General features: G+C 39.4%; 1 protein-coding gene across 1 annotated transcript in view; it reads left to right on the top strand.

The window, feature by feature from the left end:
• The window catches only part of FAM171B (family with sequence similarity 171 member B), a 38117-nt gene extending 14268 nt beyond the window's left edge, over window positions 1–23849 (top strand). Inside the window, exons 2-8 of the mRNA XM_053947108.1 lie at window positions 7633–7866; window positions 8585–8677; window positions 8968–9123; window positions 10902–11069; window positions 14620–14736; window positions 15252–15375; window positions 15637–23849. Of these exons, the coding sequence (XP_053803083.1) occupies window positions 7633–7866; window positions 8585–8677; window positions 8968–9123; window positions 10902–11069; window positions 14620–14736; window positions 15252–15375; window positions 15637–16972 (2228 nt within the window). The 3' untranslated portion in view covers window positions 16973–23849. The remainder of the gene's footprint in view (window positions 1–7632; window positions 7867–8584; window positions 8678–8967; window positions 9124–10901; window positions 11070–14619; window positions 14737–15251; window positions 15376–15636) is intronic.
• The last annotated feature ends 615 nt before the right edge of the window (window positions 23850–24464 follow it).

Here is a 24464-nt window from a genome sequence, read left to right on the forward strand (position 1 = left end):
ATACTTTGGCTGGGAAAAAATGGACAAGGTATGACTCGGATAAACATTCTATTTCGCTGGTGTGTTGGGCTTTTTATTTTGTTCGTTTACTTTTGTTTCCTACCAAAATCCCTTTAAGAAGGGGAAAAGGCTTTGTTCTTTTCTGTAAAATATATCACACTTGCTCCAGTGTGTTAGCAGGCAGTCAGCTTCTTCATACTGTCTGATACAGCTTTATTATCATGTGAAGCTGCACTTGGGGTCTGTTTTGAATGAAATAAATAACTAGTTTTCCACCTACTAATTTACTTAGAACCTTGAAGTTTTCTCTGGATCATGCTAATTTCCCAGAGGCAAATCCCTGCCAGTTTTTCAGCCTGCTAGATTAGAAGTGTCCCTTTAAAGTGCTCATCCTGATGGGTTTGATTCGATGCATTTAATTTCGCATAATAAATTCACCTCTCTTTTTTAGTGTGAGGCTTGCAGAAAACCTCATCTTCAGAAGAGTCTTTTTTCATAATCAGTGATCTCACTGGCTAAAATATTACAGGGACTCCTCATCACAGAGATGACTCCAGGATGGATTGAATTGTGGAGGAAGGAGACTCAGTAGTGCTCTGCAAAGGAAAGAGGACACGATCAAAAGCAAGGGGAAATAGGAGGTGTGGAAAGGGAGTTTCCAGAGCACAGTGAATGAGCAGAAAGCAGGTGTGAGATTTTTGTGTGAGATGACAGCAGACTGTTGGGTTTACATCTCTTCCAGCATTGTTTTGTTCAGCTCTTAAGACCAAAAGCATCCAGTTGTTTCAAGAGATGCAGCCCCTCCTTGATGTGGCACTGAGGAGTCAGAATAGTGTGTGAAAGGTGTTCTTATGCTCTATTTCTAATTTTCCCAAAAAGGTGGGAAGAAGGGCCACCTGAATACTGTAGTGTGTGCTGAAATGATGCATGTATTGACATGAATGAGCTCCTAGTAAATAATATCCATTAACCCATGTACAGATGCCTGACAATTCTGGCACTGTGGGTTGCATGTGTCTATCACAGCTATGCTGTGATATTCTCATCAGAGAAATAAGGTGAAATAAGGAAATGTTTCTCTGTATCTGAAATAAAGCATTTGAAGCAAATATAAAATAATTTGTTGGAAAAACTCTCAGAATATAATTGGGTTTTTTTTTCAGCAAAAGCTCACTTGAATAGCCTGATGTGTGACAAAGCTCAGGCAACAGTGTGCTAAATTTTTTAAAATTTTTAATCTGTTACACTTTTTTTTTGACTGTGAAGCAGGAGCTTGGTGGAAGCAGCTAGATCTGACTAGATTGGGTTAAACTGCCTCCTACAATAAAAATGACTGCAACAGCCTTTCTCCATGTAAAAGGCACTGCCTGTTCCCCCCAGGATTTACCTTTTGCTCCCTAGTAATTGAGATTTTGTAGATGCCTTCTGTGGAAATTGGTTGACCAGAAATAGGGCAGTGGGAATACTGTGGTGTCCTACTTTCCCAGACCCTGTTTTGCTGCTTTGTCCTTGGAAATTGGTAATGTGTTCTGTGTCACTGCAAAGATGTTTGCCAAAGCTTCTCTTAAATATACATCCTAAAGTTTGATTTTGCATTAAAATATTTTAAGGGAGTGCAGAGCTACAGAACTGCTCTGTATAGATAATATGGATTGGCTGTTCATATACAAATACAGCCAGTGCTGATCACCTCTGTGCTTCAGTTTGTTTAAAAATATCTTTTATGGTATCTGTATTGTCTAAAAGCAGTAAAACATCAATATCTTTTCTCCAAAGGGCATTTCAAGGTGCAGTCTCTTCTTGCTTTAAAATTAGAGCCATAATGCTGCCACTTTGCCTAAGGATCAACCTAAATAAGGCAATTTTTAGCAATTGCTGCAGTCTATGTCTGTCCTTATGCACCCCCGTTCTTCACCCATCACTTTGAGCTCCTGGCTGGAAAGTTTTAACTCCCAGAGTGATTCTGGAGAGGGGTGGTGCAAACTTAACCCCCTGCTAAGTGCAAGAGTGAGAGTGTCAGTACTTGTCAGCTTCCTAGTATTTTCTTTTTGCAGCCAGGTGGAATGATTGTACTTGTTGTTGTAAACATATGTTGTTCTTATCTAAGGTTCTCTTTTCATGATTTTTACAGCTGGTTAGGTGTTTGCTGAATTTTCTCAGACCTTTTGTGAACAATGTGAGCTTCTTTGCTTCTCAGTTCAGTCATAAGTTGTTGAAAATGAAATACACAGATCGTACTTGCAACTAATTAATGAAGATAAAGCGAAAATTGCACAGGCCAAAACTCTTGCACTGTATTTTTTATTTTAGCAGTGTTCCTGTTCCATTTTAGGGAGGAAAAATAATGTCCTGCTATTCATTTTATGCTTCTGTTTTAAATCAGAGGAGTAGCACGTAAAACATCCTCATAAAGAATCACATAATTAGTTTCTAAATGAGATATTCTGATACCAGTTTGGAATAGATAGAATGATTTGTGCAGAGTTTAGAAAGATCTTTGTACATGTACATTCCCATTTGTACTAGGGTCTATAAATTACTGCATGGAGTATGACAGGATAAAAGAACACTGATAGCTAACAAATGAAGCCTACATTTGGCTGTAGTGGTCATTAATTAGATTTGCAGGTTATTTGATAGCTATGAGAAGCATAATTGAAAACCAGCCAGAGAGCTCACCCCAGTGCCTGACAATAACTCTCCCAATAAAATAGTTCTGGGAGTTTAGGGGTCACCTATTATGTCATTTTAATGCACTGTGCAAGGCAGCAAGCTCAGTCCTGTGTCAGTGCTTTGTACCTGACTCCAGAGCAAAGGTACCCACAGAGGGATGGTGCCTGTGGGGAGGGGGGCTTGGCCCTGCACTAAATCACCCCCAGCCCTCAGGTGCTGCCACAACTGCCCCTCAAGTACGTGGATCTGTAATGAACTGAAGGTGGCTTCTGCTTTTTCCACCTATGCTTTTCTAGTTTGTCACTGCTCTTACTGTAGTTTTAAGGAAATTTTAAGAAGTAGGAATTGGTGTTTGTGGGCAGGAGGATGGCTTTGGCATGACCTTTTTTTACTGAAGCCAGATGTGTGTTGGCTGTCCAGATTATGTGTTTCATTGATTTCCACCCCCCCGTGGCAATACCATTGCAATATTGAATGTGTAGTAAAGCCCCTTTTTCTTATTACACATTTTTCCTTTACGGATCAGTGCACCTTTCATATCTCTAATTGTGCTAAGCCAAAAAATATGGTGTTCTATAAATGTAAAAAATGGAAAAAGGGTTGTTCAGTCAGCTAAGTCCAAGGAAATGGCACAGCCTGGGTTTTCTCTGCCTGGTTTGCAGGGAGCTCATATCAGTGTGTGCCTTTTCTGCCATGGGTTTAAACACCTCTGGGCAAGGGTGAGAGGAGTCCCCTCTGAAGGAAGGAATTATGGAATAGTTTGATTGTATTTACTGTTCACCCCATAAGATAATTGCTTAACTGGGTAGCTGGCTGTGTGTTTGAGAAGAGTAACTGCCTCCTTCCAGGTGCAAAACCACTTTGGCTATAGGAACTTGGTGATTAATAGGGAAAAGGGCTTAGGGCTGGCAGAATGTGTAGGAATTCTTCCTGGGCAGTGCCCTGTGTGTTTCCACCACCATATCTCAGTTAATGATATGTGTAGTTTGGACCATATTGGTGCCTGTGAGGGCTCTGGCCTTGACCATGTTAATTCAATCTCACATAAATGGTAACCAGATGACATGCCTGTCTGCAGAATTAAGAACAAATTACATGGACCATAATTGAGTTTTTTTGCACTGTTACATTTGTACCCAGCTTGCAATTCCAAGCAGTTCTTTGGCTTAATTCTGTGATATTTCTGGGTTATGATAGTGATATGAAGCCAAATTCCAGGCATTATTAGATATTTCTTCTCAAAGAAATGAGGTGTAAATCCAGTAAAATCAGTTTTACTGACCAGGACTGAAGTGGCTAAATGTGGTAGAAGGCCTTTTTTTGCTTTGTCTGAATAACTGCTGCATTTGTATGAAGGTTTATCAGAAACATTTTAATGCCTCTAGAAGCTGGCATTTCCAGTGGACCTGCCAAGAGAGGAATCCCTTCCTCTGAGGCAGCACAAATCAAATTAGCAAGGACTGAGTTCTTTCTTCTAATTGTAGGAGTTCTGTCAAATCTGTTTAATTCTGAGATACAGCTGACCCACTTGTGTTTGGCACGTGTCAGTGACCAGAAAAAAAGCACAAGGTTCGTCCATTGTTTAAGTTTTCAGTTTTGGTTTTGTTAAAAAGCTAACCAAGTGTTCATTCTTTTTATCTGAATTGTTTTCTTCAGTATATTTTATTGTGATTAAAGTATCCTACTGCAGTTTCCATCAGAGCTGAGGCTTAAAATGGTCCTTAAAGGCTTGTAAATTAAGGTATTTATAAAAAGAAAAAGAAAGACAGTATTTCTTTTGCAAATTAGGTGTCTTGGATGTTACTGTGACATTGGTAATAACTGAATACCATTAAATTAGTGATAAAAGTGCACATTAAATGGATGTGAGGCTTGTGAGGAGGGAGCTGGTCAGGGGATGCCAAGGTTGGCAAGAAGTGATCAGTGCTGTAGGACCAGAGGTGCACACAAAGTCTGGGCCCTGGGCATGTTCTGCTTTAACTGGCCTGCAACCACTGGTCTGCAAAACTATGGTGAACGTGGCTGTGTGAGTGGAAAATTGTTACTGTTGGATTCTGGCTTTTCTTCACATGGATTTTTAACGTGTTATCATTTCACAAGCATTTGGGTGGAGGCATAATGAGGTGTCCTCATGTCTCCTGTGCTGTTACTCTTGAGGAGAGCAAAGAATAATTATTTTAGAAAGTCTCTCCAAAACCAGTGCGTGGGAGTTTAAAGTGACTTGTTGGCAGAGTAGATATTAGCAAATCCAAGTGCAGGCAGGACACAACTCCTTCTTGTCAGGGAGACTCTTGTGTTAGCACAAAAGATAAGGCCAAAGGCACTGAGAGCAGGGCTTGGGGCTCCTTTAATCTGTGTCTGGATGTTCAGTGGCATGAAGTGAGCACTCCTCTCTGGAGTGGCTGCTGCCTAGGTGTGACAGTCACACAGCTGGGGACTCTTCCAGAGCTGCCACTGGAGAGCTTTGTCTCCTCAACCCTTGGGATTTCAATCCCTGGGATTTCAGAACACATTTCCAGCCTGGCGCCTGCTCAACGCCCCTCCAGGCAGAGCATCACTTTGGGGAAATGCTGGGGCAATTTCTATACCCACAGGAGAAAGAACTAATCAAAGTTCAGCATGGCTAAAACCAGCCAGTGATATTCTTCAGCTCACCCTCAGAGAGTGAAAACAACATAGCTTTACAGTCTTTTTTTTTTTTTTTTTTTTTTTTTTTGGAACCCCAAGGTTCTAAGAAAGTGGGGTTTAATCAGGCTGTAACTGAAGGAGATGAGAGGAAGAAAGAGTTTTGCACAGAACAACCTCTGAATTTACCAACAGCTGCAGGAGGGCTGTGGCGTTTGCCCTCACTCCTGTGTTTTCTTCTTAGGCTTTTTGTCAGCAGGAAATGGAAAATACTCATTACAAGTATGAAATAATTGAAAGAATGTGTCTTTCTGAGTATATTTTAGGTTTTAATTTTTTATGACTGATTTCAGCTGTTAAAACTAGGCTCTTTTTCTCCTAACTTGACTCCAGCTGTTAAAATACCAGTTTATAACAGACATTTCTGGTGTTCCTTCTTACTGGCATGAGCTTGAATTTTGTACCACTGTATTTCTTACTTTTAAATACCATTTCATGGTAGACCCCTGACTTCCAAATGATTACTGGATAATAATATTGTACACAGCCTGTTTCCTCTCCTCTGTAGCCTTTTAACTAGTCACTGGCCAGGGGCAAATGACCTGTTTTTCAAGTTTTGGCAGCCACTGGAATGATGCTGGTATCTGTGTAACTGGATCAATGCCTGGAGGAGCTGTTTGGAGCCTGTAATTTGCTGACATGACATAATTTTTTTTTCCCCCATTATCACATGATTTAAAACCCCTCTAGCACAGCAATTTAAAGCAATTTTATTCTTGAAATATCTTATATAAGGAAAAAAAAAAAAACAGATTACATTGTTCCAGGATTATTGTGCATTTTTTGATTAATTCTGTCAAATACATTTGAGTGCCACTGGGGTTTTTTTGGTTGTGTTTTTGGTTTTGTTTTGTTTTTTTTTCTGAAAATATGTATCACTTTGCTCAGGGAGATGTAGATTTTTTTTATAACATGGCAGAGAATCAATCTGGCACAGCTGCTAAGTTTTTGCTGTGCATGTGGTAAACATAAATGAGGTCAGTTTTTGTTATGTGCAGGTCATTTTTTTGCATGAATATACAATGTACTCCATGCATACAATAGATCTAAATAAATACATATTTCAGAGAGGCCCAACTTGGAGGGCATATCCACCACATACTGGATTTTTTTTTTGATGGATTGCACTGGGCTCCTCAAGACCTATTTATTTAAATCAAGGTCAGTGGCAGTAATCTCTTGATGCAATGTCAATCTCAATTATAGTGGGGATAACATGGTGAAACTGAAGTATGATTTTGGGTAGATACATTTCAAATAACTTAACTTGACATTTGACCTAAATAGAAATACATAATCATGATGAATGGATTTGCAAGTATTGGGATTCCAAGTAGTGCAGTGATATTGAAAAGTAGTAAACATGTAACTAAAATACTGGAAAATTTGTTATTTAAAGTATTTTTAAAAGTGATCCATAGATATTATAAATTCTAGCAACAAATTAACTGTATTCTGGAAATAAAGTGGAATTCTGTTCCTTTTCACACACTGTGAAAAGGCTCCCTAATAGTTTATTTGCCATCAGGGTGAGAGAGAAATTGTGATTCAGAACACCTTGAGAGTGTTGTTCAAGTGGACTGATTATTTTCACCATACATTTTAGTCACTGTAATTATGACACTGGGTATGGTATGAGCTATCAGATCCTCTAATTAGAGTAGAGAAATATTGTTTAGAAGTTGCAAGGTAGGAAGGTGGAAAGTAGCCCAGTGCAAGTCTGGTGGGAGATGGTAGCTTAAAGTAGTGTCTGGATGCATTTCTAATAATGTTACATATATAAATATAAATGTGTCGTCCCACTGTCTGTAAGCATCAGGTTCTCTGCCTTTAGAAACTCAAGGTGCATCTTGAAATGTTTGTCCCAAGCCAAGGGATAAGACCACCATCTGTATTATCAGTGTGATACTGCAGAGCACAGTAACTCTCACGTTGTCACATATGCATTCTTCAAGCTTAAACAAAAAGGGGAAGATTGCTTTGTAATTTGGTTTCAAATTATTTTTTTCCTCTTTTTTTTTTTTTAACTGGTTAGCTATTATATTTGCTGAGTTTGATAAACACTTTTTGACACCTTTGTGTCCTGTCTTAAGGTTTTTTGTTTCCCCTTTCTCTGGGGTACATAACTGTATGGTTACCCCTGCCTTTGGCCAGAGGTAGAGATTCACTGTGCAGTGCATGAATAGCAAAAAACCTGAGCTCCAGGACTTACAAAACTATGGTCCTTAGTTGTGATGCATCATCATGACCTCCTGTTTTTCTTTTTGTCACCAGGATCTGTTTTCACCCTGAAAGTTCAAGTAAATGACATCATCAGCCACCAGTACCTGCCACAAGCAGTGGTAGAGGTGTTTGTTAACTACACCCTGACAAATTCTACTCTTACTGGGAGCAATGGAGCAGTGTTGGTAAAAGTCCCCTACAAATTAGGATTAAGCTTAACTATTGTCTCATACAAGGATGGCTACCTGCTGACACCTTTGCCTTGGAAGACTGCGAGAATGCCAAGTACGTAAGCGTCTTACAGTCCTATTATTAAACTGTATCTGGCAGTAATTAAATTTCTCTCCTAAGCTGTCTGGGTAGTTGCTGTCAGCTGAACACAACTCAGAGAAGTCAGTCAAGGGAGATGGTGCCTGTCAATGCAGATCTAAGGGTGAACGGTCTGTTAAACTTGTCAAAATTCTGATTACTCTAAAGCAGAAAATAGCCCTTTTAAAATCTAAGTGGGTTATGTTGTGACACACAGTGAATTCTTAGATTTTTTTTTTGCCTAGAGTTAACAAAGAGCTGTTAATATGTCCTGAGGAAAATCCTGTTGACCTGAGTAATTCTTGGAATGCCAATGCTTTTTGTTCTCTAAGCAGATATAACCTGTTACAGCTCTGCTTCAGCAGTGTTTCCTCACAGGTTTGCTTGTTTAACTACTCCATGATCCTAAAAAGGCACATGATTTTTTTGAAAAAAGAGACTTTTAAGTAATTTTCTAGTGACTTTCTAGTCACTTGTTTATCCATAGAAGGTATAAAACAGTAGCAAACATTCAACAGAAGTCTTTCTGCCTAAACACTAAAATAGCTGCTCTGGATAACAGGAGTAATTTATTTAGTCTTCATATGCTCTCTGGTATATTAACTGCTTTGTCCAATAGATTTTTAGATTTGGAGGCCTGGGAGGATTTCTTCTGGTTGCACAGTGTAATAACAGATATTATCATGTTCCACAGTATACTCGTCCGTGACGCTCTCGTTATTCCCACAAAGTCAAGCTAATATATGGCTGTTTGAAGATACTGTCTTAATTACTGGAAAACTGTCTGGTAAGTTCTGTGCATTCAGACTGTAACTAAACACTTTGTGATAGCCATCTGCACCCACATGGAAAAAAAAAATAAGCATCATTTTCTATAATACCTATCTACTTAAAGCCAGATTTTCTGTTAATTATGTAGCTGTACAAGAGGCTGTGACAAGTGCTAGACTGGAAATACAGCAAGCATGGAGAAAATGGGAGGAAACAGGTTGTTATGCTAAATAGATTCCTGAAGGGTAATAAAAACATGATTTGTCTGTTTTACTGTGGCTAAGAAAAAATATTACTCTTTTACAGATGCCAAATCTCAACCGAGTGTTCAGTTTCCAAAATCTTTAATGAAGCTTCCAACAAATCATATTGCAAATGTTACAGCCTATCTGACAGTACCAGAGCAATTTTTGAAAGTGGACAGCTTTCTCTATACAACAGGAATTATTCTAAATAAATCAGGTATGTGAATATGATGCTTAGGATTTCTAATGGAGAAAGATTATAATATTATAATGCATATGAGTACACAGTGTTTCAGAAAAACATATGCTTAATTTAAGAGGCCCTGAACCTGCTTCATTGTATTAGATCAGAAAGCTTTGTTCCACAGGAGTGAGTTATAAACACATCAGGTGAGTAATCAGTGTTACTCTATTTTGGTCCATGCAGTATGAGAACATACCTTCCTGCACTGAAATACAACTTCAGAATCTGCTTTTCACATTTATATATGTGAATATGTATTTATGCTCAGAATTTCGTGAGACTGTGGAACTGGCTTAGTAAACACTTTAAAAATGCAATTATAGCCAGACAGTACAGTAGGTGAAGCTAATCAGTGAAACAGCAGCAATTAACTTCAGCTGTAGAGTTCCTGCATTTTCACTGGAGTGATTGGTTCTAGGGGTTAGAGCCAGCACAAAGATTGCATTGAAGCCCCTGCTTGGCTCACAGTCAGTCAGGCTGGGCAAGTTTGGGACCAAGTGGTCCCTGTGTGTACAGAGCACAGCTGTAATGATGTTTTCTGTGCATCTGTTTCACTGGAGAAGCACTAAGTGGTTTCATGAGTCGTAACTCTGCTCTTATACCATTGGATTTTGTTAGTATTTGTCATTCTATCAGATAGTTTTTTAATCTGCATAAGTACAGTAATCTCTGGTAGGTTGTACTGTGTGCAGTTCCATCTTTCTTTTGTTCTTTTCTTTCCATTCCCAGTGGATCTGAAGCCATGAGGCTCTTAAATTCATCGTGGTGCAGGAAGAGGGCACTACATGGCTTATTTAAAGTCATCATACTTTATTCTTTAATTTTCATTCCATTAAAGGCAGCATATATGCTTACATTTTGACATAGATATTTTAAAATATCTTTCTTCTCTGTACTTCACCTCTTTAAATGGAAGGCAGAAGGAAAGAAGCATAAGAGAATAAGCAGTGTTTATCCTCTTTGAGTTTTCCCTTCAATCTGTCTGGCATATGTTTTAAATTATTCATATACCCCTAAAGGAATAAGCTTCCTTTTAGGGCAGGTGGAAGCTAATTGATATCTGATGTGCCAGGAGTTCTCTCACAACCAGCTTCTGACAGCCTGCATAGATTTAACATTATTCTGCTACTTAGTAATTCTGTTTCAGCTTCTCTCACCATCCTGTCACACTGGGCATTCTGGAGCATTTGCAAACTGGTGAAAGGAAAACAAAGGAAAGAAACTTTCAGGCTGCTCTGTAAATGCAACATTGCCTCTGAGTGCTTTGACAAGCCTCATGATTAACTATTCACTTAATTCTGGCTGCCAAATTAGGAAATTAATCCTTACAGGAGAGGTTCCATATGCTTTCAGTTTCATTCAATGTTATGTACATTGTGATTATACCAAAATTCTTGTATGATCTGTATTTCACATCAGTTAGGGGTTTTGTAATCTGATTATCTGAGGGGAAAAATCCTTCCTCCCTGACCACAAAACAAGTTTTGCCTCATGGTTGGTTCTATGGTCAGCATTGAACCCAGATGTTGCAAATGTGTTTCTCTTATAGCACTGCTATAGAAATGACTCTGTTTTGTTTTAATCATAAGTTGTTAAAAGTTCAGAAGAAAAGTAATGTTGATTTTTATTTGGTAACAGCTGACTGTGTAGCTGAATGTGGATGAGGACTTGCCTTTAGTAGCTTAATTCTTCATTTATTTCTTTTAAAATAAACAATGGAAGGAGAATTATAAGATATTTCTTGCCTTCAGGTTTCAAAAGCATGGAATTAACTCCTCTCGCTGCCATATGTGTAAATGTTCTTTTGGCTGGGAAAGAACTGAATATAAAGGGTCCCATTCAGGTTTCACTTCCTCTTCCCACAACTACTGTAAGATCAGGAGACGCTGTACCTGCCTGGACATTTGATATGAAAATTGGTAAGTGGGTTATTTGTTATTTTGCCTTCTAACACATTCCTTTAGGTTTGGGCACATGGCACTGTGGGTCATGGAACAGTGATGGCATTATTTTATGAGGTGATGGTCAATAGGTGGTCATTTATTTTAATGGACTAGCTTGAATTGTTCAAAGGCATTTCCCTGCTTTCATTAATTCAAAAAGGTTTACTAAAATTCATCAGCATTCCTCTTGCCTTTATTTAGTGTACTGGATTTTTATTTTCATGGGAGGCTGAGTGTTCACAGAACATATATTTTAGGTGATGTTAAATTTCAAGCCTAGTAATTTTGTGAATTCCTTCTTACAAGAAAGCAAACCAGAATTGAAGGTTTGGATGCTTTGTTTCCTGGAGTGTAGCTCTAGAGATCCTCTGATGCTAGAACTGGAATAGATATTGCTTCAGTTAACAAAAACAATTCAGAAAGTGAAATGAAGGGGAAATAAGAGTTATCCAAGGGAACAACATAGTTCTTCCAGTATGCAAAGAGGAGGCTGGGGATTAGTCATTCTAAACCTTTTGTCATCCCTTCACATCTAATTTTAGTCAGGAATAGCTAAATGAGCTATGTCCACGTAACCCATTTAGATGACCTGTATTAGGTGTGGGTGTATTAGTGTCCTCATTGTCCTACACTGCACCTCACAGTCACCATCACACTTGAAATATGAATATATATTGAATATATAGGCTTGAAATATGCGAGTGCGTGAGGTCATATCTTGCTCCTTATGAAGGCAAAAAGCTTTTGTGCAGTGTTTGGAAGTACAGGAGAGGGACACCAGCTCTAACAAAGTGTTGTTTAATGTTCAAGAAAGAAACTGATCACCTTAATGGAAAAAAACTGAAGAACATGGATTTGAATTAAGGACATGCTAATAAAATTTGGCTAGGCTGTCTTTTGGGGGAAAAAATAAACAGGATAACTTTTGGCATAGAAGATTAAGTCTGTCTTTACACCTAGAAGGCTTCAGAGGGGTAATTGGTAGAAAGAGATGGCATTTTAGAGGGTTTTAGTCTGAGGTGGTAAAATATCACCCAGAGTTTAGATTTCTTATTGCCACAGCCACATTTGCCAGCTCCTGTGCTCATGCTGCTTTTTTACCTCCCTAAACAAAGCTAAATCAATGCTGTTGTTAAACAAGGAGTTGACAGAACTGGAGCAGCACAGGATCAGGTTAGAATACAAACCAGTGTAAGGTGCTCATGTGCGTGTTGAGGGTCCTACTCAGCATAGGCATGTTGGCCTTGGGAGTAAAACAGGAGCCAGGAACATGGCCTGCTGATCCAAACCCCAAGAAAACCAGTTGTTTCTTCCTCTCCAACGGGATGTACTTTACAGAGATTCCATAAAGGCAAGCTGTTTGTAATGGATGCTCTCTGAGGTGTACTGTTCACTGCTGCATGCTGAGGAGAGGGACAGAAGGATGGTGAAAAAGGACAGCAACTTTTGGGGCATAAATTAACTGGCACTTTTTCTCCCATTTCTTCCTCTCTAACAGTAAAAATTTGCAACTGTATTTGCTTTCTGGATGTTTATTCTTAAGAATGTTCCTTTTATTTTTTTACCTGTGACCTGACACACACAAAATGACTTTTTCCCAAGGTAACTGAGTATTAGCAAGGCGTGTTTTATCAAGGTTCTGGTGACTGAGGGCAGCTGAACACCTCAGCTCTGCAGCAGGCATTCCAGAGCATCCATAAGGAGCAGCAGGCCTCCCATCTGAGCTGAATGCAGATCTCCTGCTGTACTCAGTAATGAGGCTCTGGCCTCCAAGATGCTGCATGCAGGATGTCCCCAGCAAGGCACTGACACAGTTTTTAACTCTGAAGTCCTTGGGTAATGTGTTATGACGGTAATCAGAGCTCCCATGTCAGCATTGATAGTGGCAAGGGAACAGGTTTGTGTGTGCTGTGGTGTGGGTGACCCATATGCAGCAGGAAAAAGACAGAATCTGCTTTCACAGGTCTGCCTGAGCAGTGCTCCTGGGGCTCACTCCAAGTGGAGTAGTACTGAGACTTCCTGGAAAATGAGCTCTGGTAATTGTACTCAGCTGCTGTAAATGCAGAGTTTGTTCGTCTGTATTGAGTGTGGCTTCCTTCTTATGAAATATTTTGCTGCATTAGTGCTAAAAGTACTTTGTGGATTTTAATAGAATTACAAACAATAGAAAGCTTGCTTTCAACATGAAATTGAGAATTATATCCTGCTGCTTGAATGGCAGTAAACCATAGAGAAAATGGGCTTACTCATGAATCACAGTTTAATATTATTTCTTAATACCAAGTATTTTCTATGTAGTATATTAGGGGAAGATGTAATTTGCTGAAAAGGACAGCAAACATTGTATAGCTTCTTATGGATTTGTTCAGTCAAGATAGAACTTCTGGAGACTTAGAAGTTATTTTTGCCTTTTATACAAAAGGCAAAAGGTTTGCTGGTATTACTCCTGACTCTGGACAAGATTTCTCAGGTGGCTGAGAAAGGACTTTCACAGCTCTAGGTGTTTGCTGCTGCCTTTCCCCTCTGCCAGCCATCACAAGCACCAGGAAAAGGCCGATGCTTTATTTTTTTCTCTGTGTGCCTTCATCTGTGGCAGGTGTCCATCCTCATCTTTACCTCCTTGGTTGGGAGATATTTACTCCTCCTTTGCTGAAAGAAGGGTCTTGGAAGAAAATCAAATTGAAATTCATATAAGCTCCAGCTTACATGAGTTATACTGTTTTCATACTTTGATTACTGGTATTTTAAAAAAGATGGTGGTTCTCTCTACCTCTCAGTATTTGCAGGTTGAATATGGAAGGTTGGTTACATGAGGCTGTTTTCTGTCCTTAGATTTTCACAAATGACCCACAATAAACGTGTTTAAGTGAGTTAAGTGTAATTCTCTCTCTTCTAATGGATGCTTTATTAATTGTAGAAGCTGGCACACCATAACACCTTACCTTTGCATTGCCAAGCAGATGGTGTGGAATCTGTGTCCTAACAATAGCACTTCCTTGGGCTACCTGAACTGTTACAGCCTCGGGGCAGGGAGGAGGAGAGAAGCATTCAAGACAAACATTGTGTATCCTATTGTGGCTTAATAAGATTAAAATGGTTTCCCACTAAGTTCTGCTAGCTGATGTTAAACTTGTGTTCATATGCATCAGTTACCTGCTCCCTCATTTTTTAGTCTTGGCCTTCATGCATGCTGAAGGCTGTACAATAGGCTTTCTCAAATTATTTATGTGCAGATCTGTGAAAGACAGTTATTAATAGGAAATGAATCATATTGAGTTTACTTCTGGTGAGTAATGTTTATTTCAAAGTAAATGGCTACAGATGGATATTTGCAATGAAGTTGTCAGGAGAGGAAATTTGCCTGTTTGGCAGAAGCTGTGTAATGAACAGTGGCTAGGTCAGAAGTTTCAGTTTATCCTGTGACCTTGTATATTTTTGATAATGGCCTAATTGCTGATGGTTTGAGGTATAGAAGAATCCTGCATGGCATGTGCAATGTTTTGTCCTTTTTTTTTTTTTCCCCCAGGTGCTTGGGTAAACCGTGGGCTAGGAATAGTGAAGGAAGTGGATGGCCAGTTGGTATGGACATACACTGCTCAGCACTTGGGCTACTGGATTGCAGCTCCACTGCCTGGAGCAAGAGGTATGGCAACAGCTGGCCAAGCAATTGCTGAATGCCCCATGGAAGCCTGTCAGTTTGCTTCATTTAACAGCAGGAATGGAGAAGTGACATGCAACTTCACCACTTGGATAACTTTTGGTCGAGTCCTTACAGTGATTTTCTTGTATGTTTTGTGAACTTATATGAAGGGATCTGTCAGAGAAACAGTGTGGCTAATTGCAAAAACAGATAGCACTCTCTGGCAAAGTGTAAGTGGAAAATGTAGACTACTTTTTCTAAGTTAGTTTGGACAATTAATACAAATATAATTTGTCTGGAATGAAGTAGCTGTCATGGTAAGCTTTTAGTATTTGAGATGGACCTGTCATTTTCACCTATCCTGCTGAAATAGCAAGGTGAAAAGGGAAGGATAAACATAATGCCATTGGAACACAAAATCACTGGAAAAGTACTGTTCAGTTTATTAGCTCTGCACATCAAGTGGAATCATTTGGTTATAAGAACTAATGCTTGTCTGGTTTTGTTTGATAATCTAGAATCCATTATTAGTGCTGTTTCCAAGGACATAACAGCCTATCACACTGTGTTCCTTACGGCCATACTGGGAGGAACTGTTGTCATTATCATTGGATTTTTTGCTGTTCTTCTTTGTTACTGCAGGTAAGCAAAAGAAGTTCCAGCGAGCTCATTATGAGTGGAATTTGAGGTTGATAAAATAGTCTTTTGAGGTTAAGACTTGTTTTCTTAGCTAAACTGTAATATGTAGCCTAATATTTTTTTTTAAATTACAGTTGTTACAGAACTTCATTTTAAGCATGTGATGTCATACTTCTTAACCAAAGTCTAACCTTCAGCTTTGGTAGTCAACAGTCCAGTATTTCCTAATGTGCTCTGCAGTCACCTTGCTTCTCTTTTGCATAGGGATAAATGTCGTCGGACAAAGAAGAAGGAAAAAAACTCAACCAAGCTGGAGGTCATAAAAAAAGACCAGACAACCTCAACAACTCACATAAATCACATCAGTGCTGTCAAAGGGTCTTTAAAGCTGGAGGAAAAGTCACAGTTATATACACCGAAGATTTCTTCATACAGCCCTCAAAGGAGGCTGTCCATAGACACAGAAGATGGAAAATCACAAGACAATTTTAAAATCTACTCAGAGGATGCTTCTTATCAGTCATCCTGTCAGATTGGTCAGGCAGGAAATTCAGCCCATTCAGTGGAGCCTAGTGCTGGAGTGAGGCTTTTACAGCAGCCAAAGCACAGTAACAGTACTATTTCCCAGGCTCCTAGGGACATTCCAGACCAAAACAGGTACCTTTCACTGAAAGAGGAGATGTATGGGCTTTCCCATATCCCAGAACATCTAATGCATATTTACAATCAGCCTATAGCTATTCTTCAAACCTCAGACCTTTTCCACTCCCCAGAGCCACTGCATCCTGCTAAATCAGCAACTTTGCCAAGGAAAGGGCAGCTGGTGTATGGCCCCATGATGGAACCCATGAATCGTGACACTTACATGCAAACACTCCCCAAAATGCCAGTGCACTCTCATCCCCAGCCTTCTGCCTGCAGAGATGAGAACAGTGCCCTGGATGGTGAAGAGGGCTTGCCTTCCCAAGCATCCAACTGGGGCCGGTACACCAACAGCTTACTGGAATCTGTCTCTGTTCCTGGGACACTGAATGAAGCAGTTGTAATGACTCCGTTTTCATCCGAACTTCAAGGGATTTCAGAGCAAACATTGCTGGAGCTCTCTAAAGGAAAACCATCTCCGCATCCTCGAGCATGGTTTGTGTCCCTGGATGGGAAGCCAATTGCTCAAGTGAGGCATTCTTTCATAGATCTGAAAAAGGGCAAAAAAACTGAGAGTAATGATACCAGCCTGGACTCTGGTGTGGATATGAATGAGCACCATCCTAACAGGAAACTGGAGAGAGAGAAGACTTTCATTAAAAGTATGCCACATTCTAAGATTCTTTACTTGGAAGATCTGGATCTGAGTGGCAGTGAAAGCGGGACCACTGTTTGCACTCCAGAGGACCAGGCTGTGAGACACATTATGGAAGGAGGGAATGGGCCAGTCCTAGAACAACATAACGAGGAAGGTCTAAGGAAAAAATCTCTACCAGGAAGTCATGAATCTGGTATCCCTTCTGCTAAAAAAAGGGATAGACCACCTCTCATGAAAAGAGATAGTAAAACCAATATCTGGAAGAAAAGAGAGGAGAGGCCGCTTATTCCTATAAATTAAAACAATGTGCTTTGTGCTCTTGCTCTCCCTGCTGGTTGTTGACCTCTTGCCTGCTTCTGTAATTCTGCAGTGTTGGGTTTACAAGGGAAATGTTGTTTTCTAGTATCAAGAAAAGTTTCATTTTTTAACATACAGATTGAGTTACCAAACTTCAGCTGGGCAATTTATATTCCATGTGAATTGAAAACAGGGAAATGTTACTATTAAACTTTTCCAGTTCCTAATTTTACTGGCCGTATGAGGAAGGCCCACATTTTACTTAGCCTGTCATTCTTGGACACACTTTTGGGAATGCACAGTGAGAAATGTAGGCACGTGATTTAATTTTTTTGTACTTGTTGCTAATGCAATGGTAGCCTAGTTAAAGCCATTCCTAGCCTTGTTCCTAATCAACGTGACCATCTGTACAGTATTTTATATGTGAACTTTTCTAGCTATCTGTTACTTCTTCCTTGTATAATGTGAAATGTTTCATCCGTTGGTCCCACGACACCAGCAGATGAGCTCTGCTGGATTTATCAGCAGAGCTCTATAGCATTACTGCCCTCCCTGTGTGCCCATCCATGTGCAATTCCATACAACACTGGGGGAAAAGGAAGTGTGCAAGTGTGGCCGCTGCAGTTCATGGTCTCCACTATCTTCAAGTGTTGCCCATCTGCTTTGTTTAAATCTGCTTTATTATGGCCCGTGGATGTTGAACACTGTCATGGGCTATGAGGGGTCCACGTCCAGCAGAAAAGGACTGATTCTGGTAGCATTTGGAGCTGCAGCCACTCCTGATCTCAGTGTCTTGTTTTGGCTTCTTTGTCAGTGAACATCTTCTCTTCTGTATGCTGTTGTGCTCCAGAATGTAGCCTTGAATCTCTGCCTGTTTCTAAGTGAGAGTTTGGCTCATGATGAAGTGTACAAGATTAGACAAATTATGCCTTGGAAAGAGTTTCTTGAGCAGGAAAGCTCAGCACCATTCCTTTTTGTTTTATGTTTAAAACAATGGGAGATCATTTGAGGTTTATGTGCCTACATTTTGCCAGCCTGAGCTGCTTTTGTCTAGCTTTGCAGAGGGGTTAAACAGGCTTTAAAAGTTGGGGGGGAGGGTTATGAGCATGAGACAGCAGATTGCAAAAATTTGGTCTATAATGCAATATAAATACTATTTATGACTCATCTTAGAGTTAAATTTACCAAAAGTCATGAATGCATGAATTGTAACTAAGATATGTATAGAGGAAGGAAAGGCCATCAGAATATTCTTTAATTTTAATATTCATCTTGTCAAAATGATCATTTCAACTTTGGCTAACAGAAAAATGGATGCATCTCTTAATGTGCTTCATATAGTAAACAGAATGTATTTCTGTGGCTTTGAGGCTGTTTCCCTGATGAAATAAGTTCCAGCATTTTGGCTTTGGCAGTTTGATTATAAATCATCCTAAAAAGGCTTTATAAATATTTCCCTTAGAGCTTGGTTAAGGGTCTGTACCAAGACCCAAACATACATGTCTGTATTTGAATTGTGATGTGAATAGACCTTGGTTGTCTGCCCTGTAGTACACTCAAGAGTTGGGAACTATCCTATGCAGCTGGGCTTCTGGGAATATTTGCTCAGGAAATATTACTGTGAAATGTCTGTTGTGTTGGGATTGTCAGTTGTCTGGTGCTGTTTCTAGAAGAATATGGAAGGTAACCAGGATGGTACCAGCAATGCATCAGTCCAAAGTGAGCATTTGCTTCATGAACAAAATTCCCCTATTGAGTTCACAAGTATGAAAGTGCAAATTAAGTTTGAGATAGGTGTGTGTGTTGACCTTGGCTGGATGTCAGGTGCCCATCAATCTGCTCTATTGCTCCCCTTTCCCAGCTGGACAGGGGAGAGAAACTAAGATGGAAGACAACTTCTGGATTGAGATGAAGCAGTTTCCTAAGGCAAAAGCAGAAGTTTTCGTGTGCACAAAGAGGAAAAAAAATAGGTTTGTTCTCTACTTCTCATCAGCAAGCAATGTTAAGGCTGCTTCTTGGAAAGCAGGGCTTCAACACTTGTAGTGGTTGCTCCAGAAGGCAAACCTTGTAAGTAACAAATGCCCCCACTTCCTCCTCCTTTCCTTAGCTTTTATATCTGAGCTGATATCATATGGTGTGGAATATCCCTTTGGTTAATTTGGGTCAGCTGGCTTAGTTGTGTCCCCTGCCAGGATCTTGCCCACCCCCAGCCTGCTGGTTGGCAGGGAATGTTGGGAGTCAGCACTAATGCTGTGCCAGCCCTGCCCAGCAGCAGCCAAAACACTGGTGTGTTACCAACACCTTTCCAGCTCCCAATACAAGGCACAGCACTGGGAAGGCTGCTATGGGGAATGAACTCCAGCTCAGCCACACCCAATATCTGTGGGCATCACCATCACAGGTGGGAATATCAGCACCCGTGCCTGGATCACCTCCTTCCCCTCCTTCAGCACTGACCTTAGTGTCTGCAGAGTTGTTCCTCTCACATGTTCTCACCCTGCTCTTTTCTGGCCACAATTACATCTGCACAATAACTTCTTTTCCTTTTCAAATGTATTATCACAGAGGTGTCACCATCACTTCTGACCGGCCCAGCCTTGGTCAGCAGCGACTCTGTCTGGGAGCTGCTGGCATTGGCTCTGCTGGACATCAGGGAAGCTTCTGGCAGCTTCTCACCCCTGTAGACCCCCCTACACTATCAAAACCTGGCCACCCAAACCTAAAACACATGGTGAAGCAACTGTCCCCCTGCAACCCATGGAGTGCAGATAATCCACCTGCAGCCTGTGGAGGATGCATGAAGGAGGCTCTGAACCCATGGGAAAGCTGTGCTGCAGCAAACTCCTGGCAGGACCTGTGGAGACAGGATGTTTCCTGGTAGTACCTGTGGGGGACTCATGCTGGAGGCAGGCTGTGCCTGAAGGACTGCACCCTGTGGAAGAGTGAGCCACGATGGAGCAGTTTGTGGAGAACTGTTGCCCTTGAAAAGGACTCAAATGGAGAGCAGCCTCCTGTGGAAGGAACCCTGTGCTGGAGCAGGGGAGGGACTTCTGTCCTTGAGCAGCAGCAGAAACCACACGTGGTGGAACTGACCCATTCCTGTCTCAGAAACCACACGTGGTGGAACTGACCCATTCCTGTCTCAGAAACCACACGTGGTGGAACTGACCCATTCCTGTCTCAGAAACCACACGTGGTGGAACTGACCCATTCCTGTCTCAGAAACCACACGTGGTGGAACTGACCCATTCCTGTCTCAGAAACCACACGTGGTGGAACTGACCCTGTCTCCCTGTGTCACTGCAGGAATAGGGAGGGGTGGGGGGGAAGGTGTTTCTAAGATTTATTTCACTTGTCATTATCCTGCTCTGTAATAAATTCAGTTAATATCCCCAAGGTGAGTGAGTCTGTTTTGCCCGTGACAGTATTCAGTGAGTGATCTCTCCTTACCTCAATTCAGGAACCTTTCATTGGATTTTCTCTCCTCTGTCCACTTTGTGCAAAGGATTGGTAAGAGTGGCTTTGGTGGGTGCCTGGCATCTGGCCAGGGCCAAAACCACTGCAGTGTGCAAATAAGTCTGTAATTAAATTGGCCTAAAGAACCTAAAATAGGTTTAATTACGATTCATCTATTTCAGGTGTGAAGATGGCTTGTCATATTAGCATGCCTTTGGTTCTCTTTCTAGGTTACAGGAATTTTGTTCAATACCAAATACATTTTCACAAAAACTTTTTTTTTTTTTAATGTACAGTTGTAATGGATATTTAAATGTGACTTTCTAGGCCCAGATATTGATCATGTCATCCTTGTCTTTGTTGTATACATTAGTAGGAATCAATTTGTATATGCACATTTCTTAGGAAAGCTGCCCTTGAGGTTCAATATTGCCCTGTTTGCAGACTAGCATTGGTTCTGATAGCTCCCTTTTCAAAAAGAGATTATTATGCATTCTGTTGAACATAATAGAAAATCCCTGACAAGCTAATGGTTTTCAGGAATTCATATTAAATTCATATGTCTTTACTTGAAATTTTGGTCACTTAGAGTAATATTTCAGATTTTTAAAATGCATTTTTCACTGTATATACTAAAAAGACCTAATTTCTCAAACTTACTTGTATCATCAAAAAAATACAGACAACTATAAATGGCTTTATTTATGTGAGTTCAAAGAAAACAAGTTTGGCACTCTGTTGTTCTTGTTCTCTGACAGTAGGTATCAGGTTGTCAAAAAAAAAAGGATTAGAAATACAACTCTAAAATTATTATGATTATGATTTATATTCATACAGAATATTTCAGAATATATTATCTCAGTCTTCACATTCCAGCTGTATGTTGGAATTTATGCATTGGAAAAACCTGTATTGCCTGCTAGAGATAAGAATTCTTTTTGGTTTTGTATCATTAAAAAAAGGAGCTTGACTATGTTGAGCTCCAAAAATTTTAATTCCACAAAACATTCTATGTGATGTGTAATGTGTGGAGAAGACAGAATGTCACAGGGAAGTGTCACAAACTAATGTTTTTCTATATATCTCTATATGATTTCAACATATGAATTTTTAGGAATTACTGAATTTATTTTTTAAGATTTTTTTTTCCTGTTGGCCTTTTGTGACACTAACAGACTGTTAAAATGCTGGTGCCAGAATTAGGCCTAGACAAAAATCAGCAAGGATTTGTCGCACACGACTCTTGGAAAGGCTGGGGAAACATGCAGAGGTTTTCACTTCTTGGAATCGGGAGGTTGCTTACCTTGAGAATAAGAAGGAGGAAATGTCTGTGAGCCTCTTCTAAGGAGAGTGGAATGAATAGGGAAAATTGGAAAGGGTACAGCTTCTTTCTGATGCTAGTTTGCAAACTGATACGTGTTTGTGCTTTGGTGGAATCAATTCTTTCTGAAGAACACAAATGCTTGCAAGACTTATGTCTCAGTTCTTCACAAGGCACTTCTTGAGCTGTCAGCTTTTGCAAGAAAAGCCTTATTTATGTACATACAGTTTTAAGTGCAAGCTCATTGACAGTAATTTTTAGATTGTTACCAAATGCTAGATATTATAGGTGAAAAAAAAAAAAGGTGGGGGAATCACTTCAAAATCACATTTGATTAAGAGAAAGAAAGTCCTTATAGTGCAATCAGAAAATAGAGCTCTGGTATTACAAACCTGAAAGTAAAAATTACGTGTTGATTAGGGGCATTATTTACCACCATAAAGCTAGAGGTGATGCACCAAAAATAATGTAGGATGTAGGAATGTTCAGTTGTCTCCTTTGTTTTTATGCAGTAATTTGTACCAAAGAGGATGAAATGAACGGGCACCAGTATAAATTCTTGTTAGTTAAAAAGTGACAAAGTTTCACAACACTACTGATCAAACACTGTGTAAATGAAAAGGCAGTGCACTACATCAGTTGTCTGGTGTTTTACATTAGGAAAATCTGGAGATAAATTAGCCTGCTGAAGTGCCTTTCTGTTTCATCAGACTTATTTTATCAGTGGGACACCTGACTATCTGAAAAGCACATTATGTTTTTATTTTCTGTTAGCCAAAACCCCCTGAATTATTACAATTATATAGCTTTTATAATATTTTAAGAGGCAGATCTAGTGCTTTTTATGTTGGAATACTGACTTCTGCATGTTGATGATGATGGTAGTTGTTGTAAAACCTAGTTTTTGTATTTTATGTTTGAAAAGAAATTTTAAAAATCTATCTTTAGCAATCTGAACAGTAGTGTCTTTTAAAAATGCTCATACGGGATCTGATTCAACTTTGTGCATCAAGTGCAAGCGTCTTGAAATCATTGGATTTACAGGTATGAAACTGACTGGGATATTAACTTCAAAAATGAAATTAACCTATCTTTATATATAAACACTATTATAACGATAAAAGTCCTTTTTTCAGCTGCTAACTTTGCTTGTCAATAGCAGCAGAAATTGTATGGAGATGGGTACATACTTCTTATTTTCTAGAACCAACTTTTATCTCAATTTGGAGCTTAGCTTGCATTGTTTTTTAATCGCTTTTTAATTTTTTTTAAATTCAGTGGTATTATGAAAACACAGTACTATGCCTATGGAGCTAAAGATGAGTATTCTTTTATAGTAATTTGTACTAATTTGTGCCACACTTCTAACAGTAGGCAGCTACATTTGCGTTAAAGAATTTCTATGAAAGGTGGTTTAAATGACTTGAATCTGAGCTTTGTTTTCTTCTAAAAGCAGTATTCATTTTGTTCTGAAAAAATAAAAAGCTTCAGGTTTTTTTAGGACTGGCAGGGCAAAACTGTCATTTCTTTTTGTGCTAGCACTCTCAGCCTGAAAACTGTTTTACCAAATGAATTTTTTTTCAGTCAGTTTTAGGACTTACTGAACATTCCTATATTCCCCCTCCCCAAAGCATCCTGGTACTTTATTCCCCAGGTAATTGATTTGGTTCCTTTGAAGCACTTGTTGCACTTCAGTCCACGTTAGAACAGTACTATTTTTACATGTCACTGTGTAGAAAGGCAGTTTTTAGTGCTCCTCAGAGCATGTTACTCATACAAAGCCTGGCTCTGGATGTTGCAAGGCAGGTGAACTCATGGCACTGACTGTGCTCATCACCTTGAATTCTGGAGCCTCTTATTCAACAAATGCTTCATGACCTCAGCAATTATTTTCAAAAACACTCTAGTATGGATGTTGTTTATGTAAAACATTCTTGATATTCGGCATCCTGGTTTTAAGTATTTCTACCTTTTTATATTTTGTCAGAGGTGTCTTTTCATCTCTGTATTTACTACAGTATCAGTGTATCTGTTGCTGAAAATGTAACTAAGGTTTGTAAAATGTTACAGCTTATGCAAGATAATAAAAATTTGAAAAAGTTATCAATGCCTGATATTTTATCTTTGAAGCCATATTTTGTTTAGAGACGTCTCTCAACATTTTCTTCCCAAATATCATTAAATGTATTTCTGTCATCACCACAATTCCCATGACAAAAGAACGTCATCCTCCGTCAGTTACCAATTCTAATAGAGTCACGTTCTCTATTCTGTTTCTTGTGAAGAAAAACCTCTTGTAGTCTTCAGCTGGACCTTGGAGACAATTTCCCTGTAAACAAGTAAAAGCACATCAGCAGAATAAGGAGCTAGGTTAAAAAGTTTTTAATCCTTTATGATAAAGTTGTAGCTAAATTATTTATTTGGAAAAGGACGATCCAAATGCATACTACAGAATCATTTGGAGATGCATTGCACTAAAAGCAAGTTTAAAAACATTTGCTTTGTTTGCCATGGATGTTTGTTTACAAAGCACATGTTGTCTACTCTCTAGGTCAAGTTGATGCCAATAAGATTTTTAGTTTTTATACACTTTTCATAAATTTGTAGCTCTGTAAACTACTATTATACAGTTATATAGCTCCTTAACTAACTCAAGTACTTTTCCTACTTTTCTCTTAGATTTTAGAACAGCAAGTTAACCTTCCTGGAATCTTACTT

This window comes from Vidua chalybeata, chromosome 7 (genome assembly GCF_026979565.1).
Source record: "Vidua chalybeata isolate OUT-0048 chromosome 7, bVidCha1 merged haplotype, whole genome shotgun sequence".
In the NCBI taxonomy this organism is placed as follows: Eukaryota; Metazoa; Chordata; class Aves; order Passeriformes; family Viduidae; genus Vidua; species Vidua chalybeata.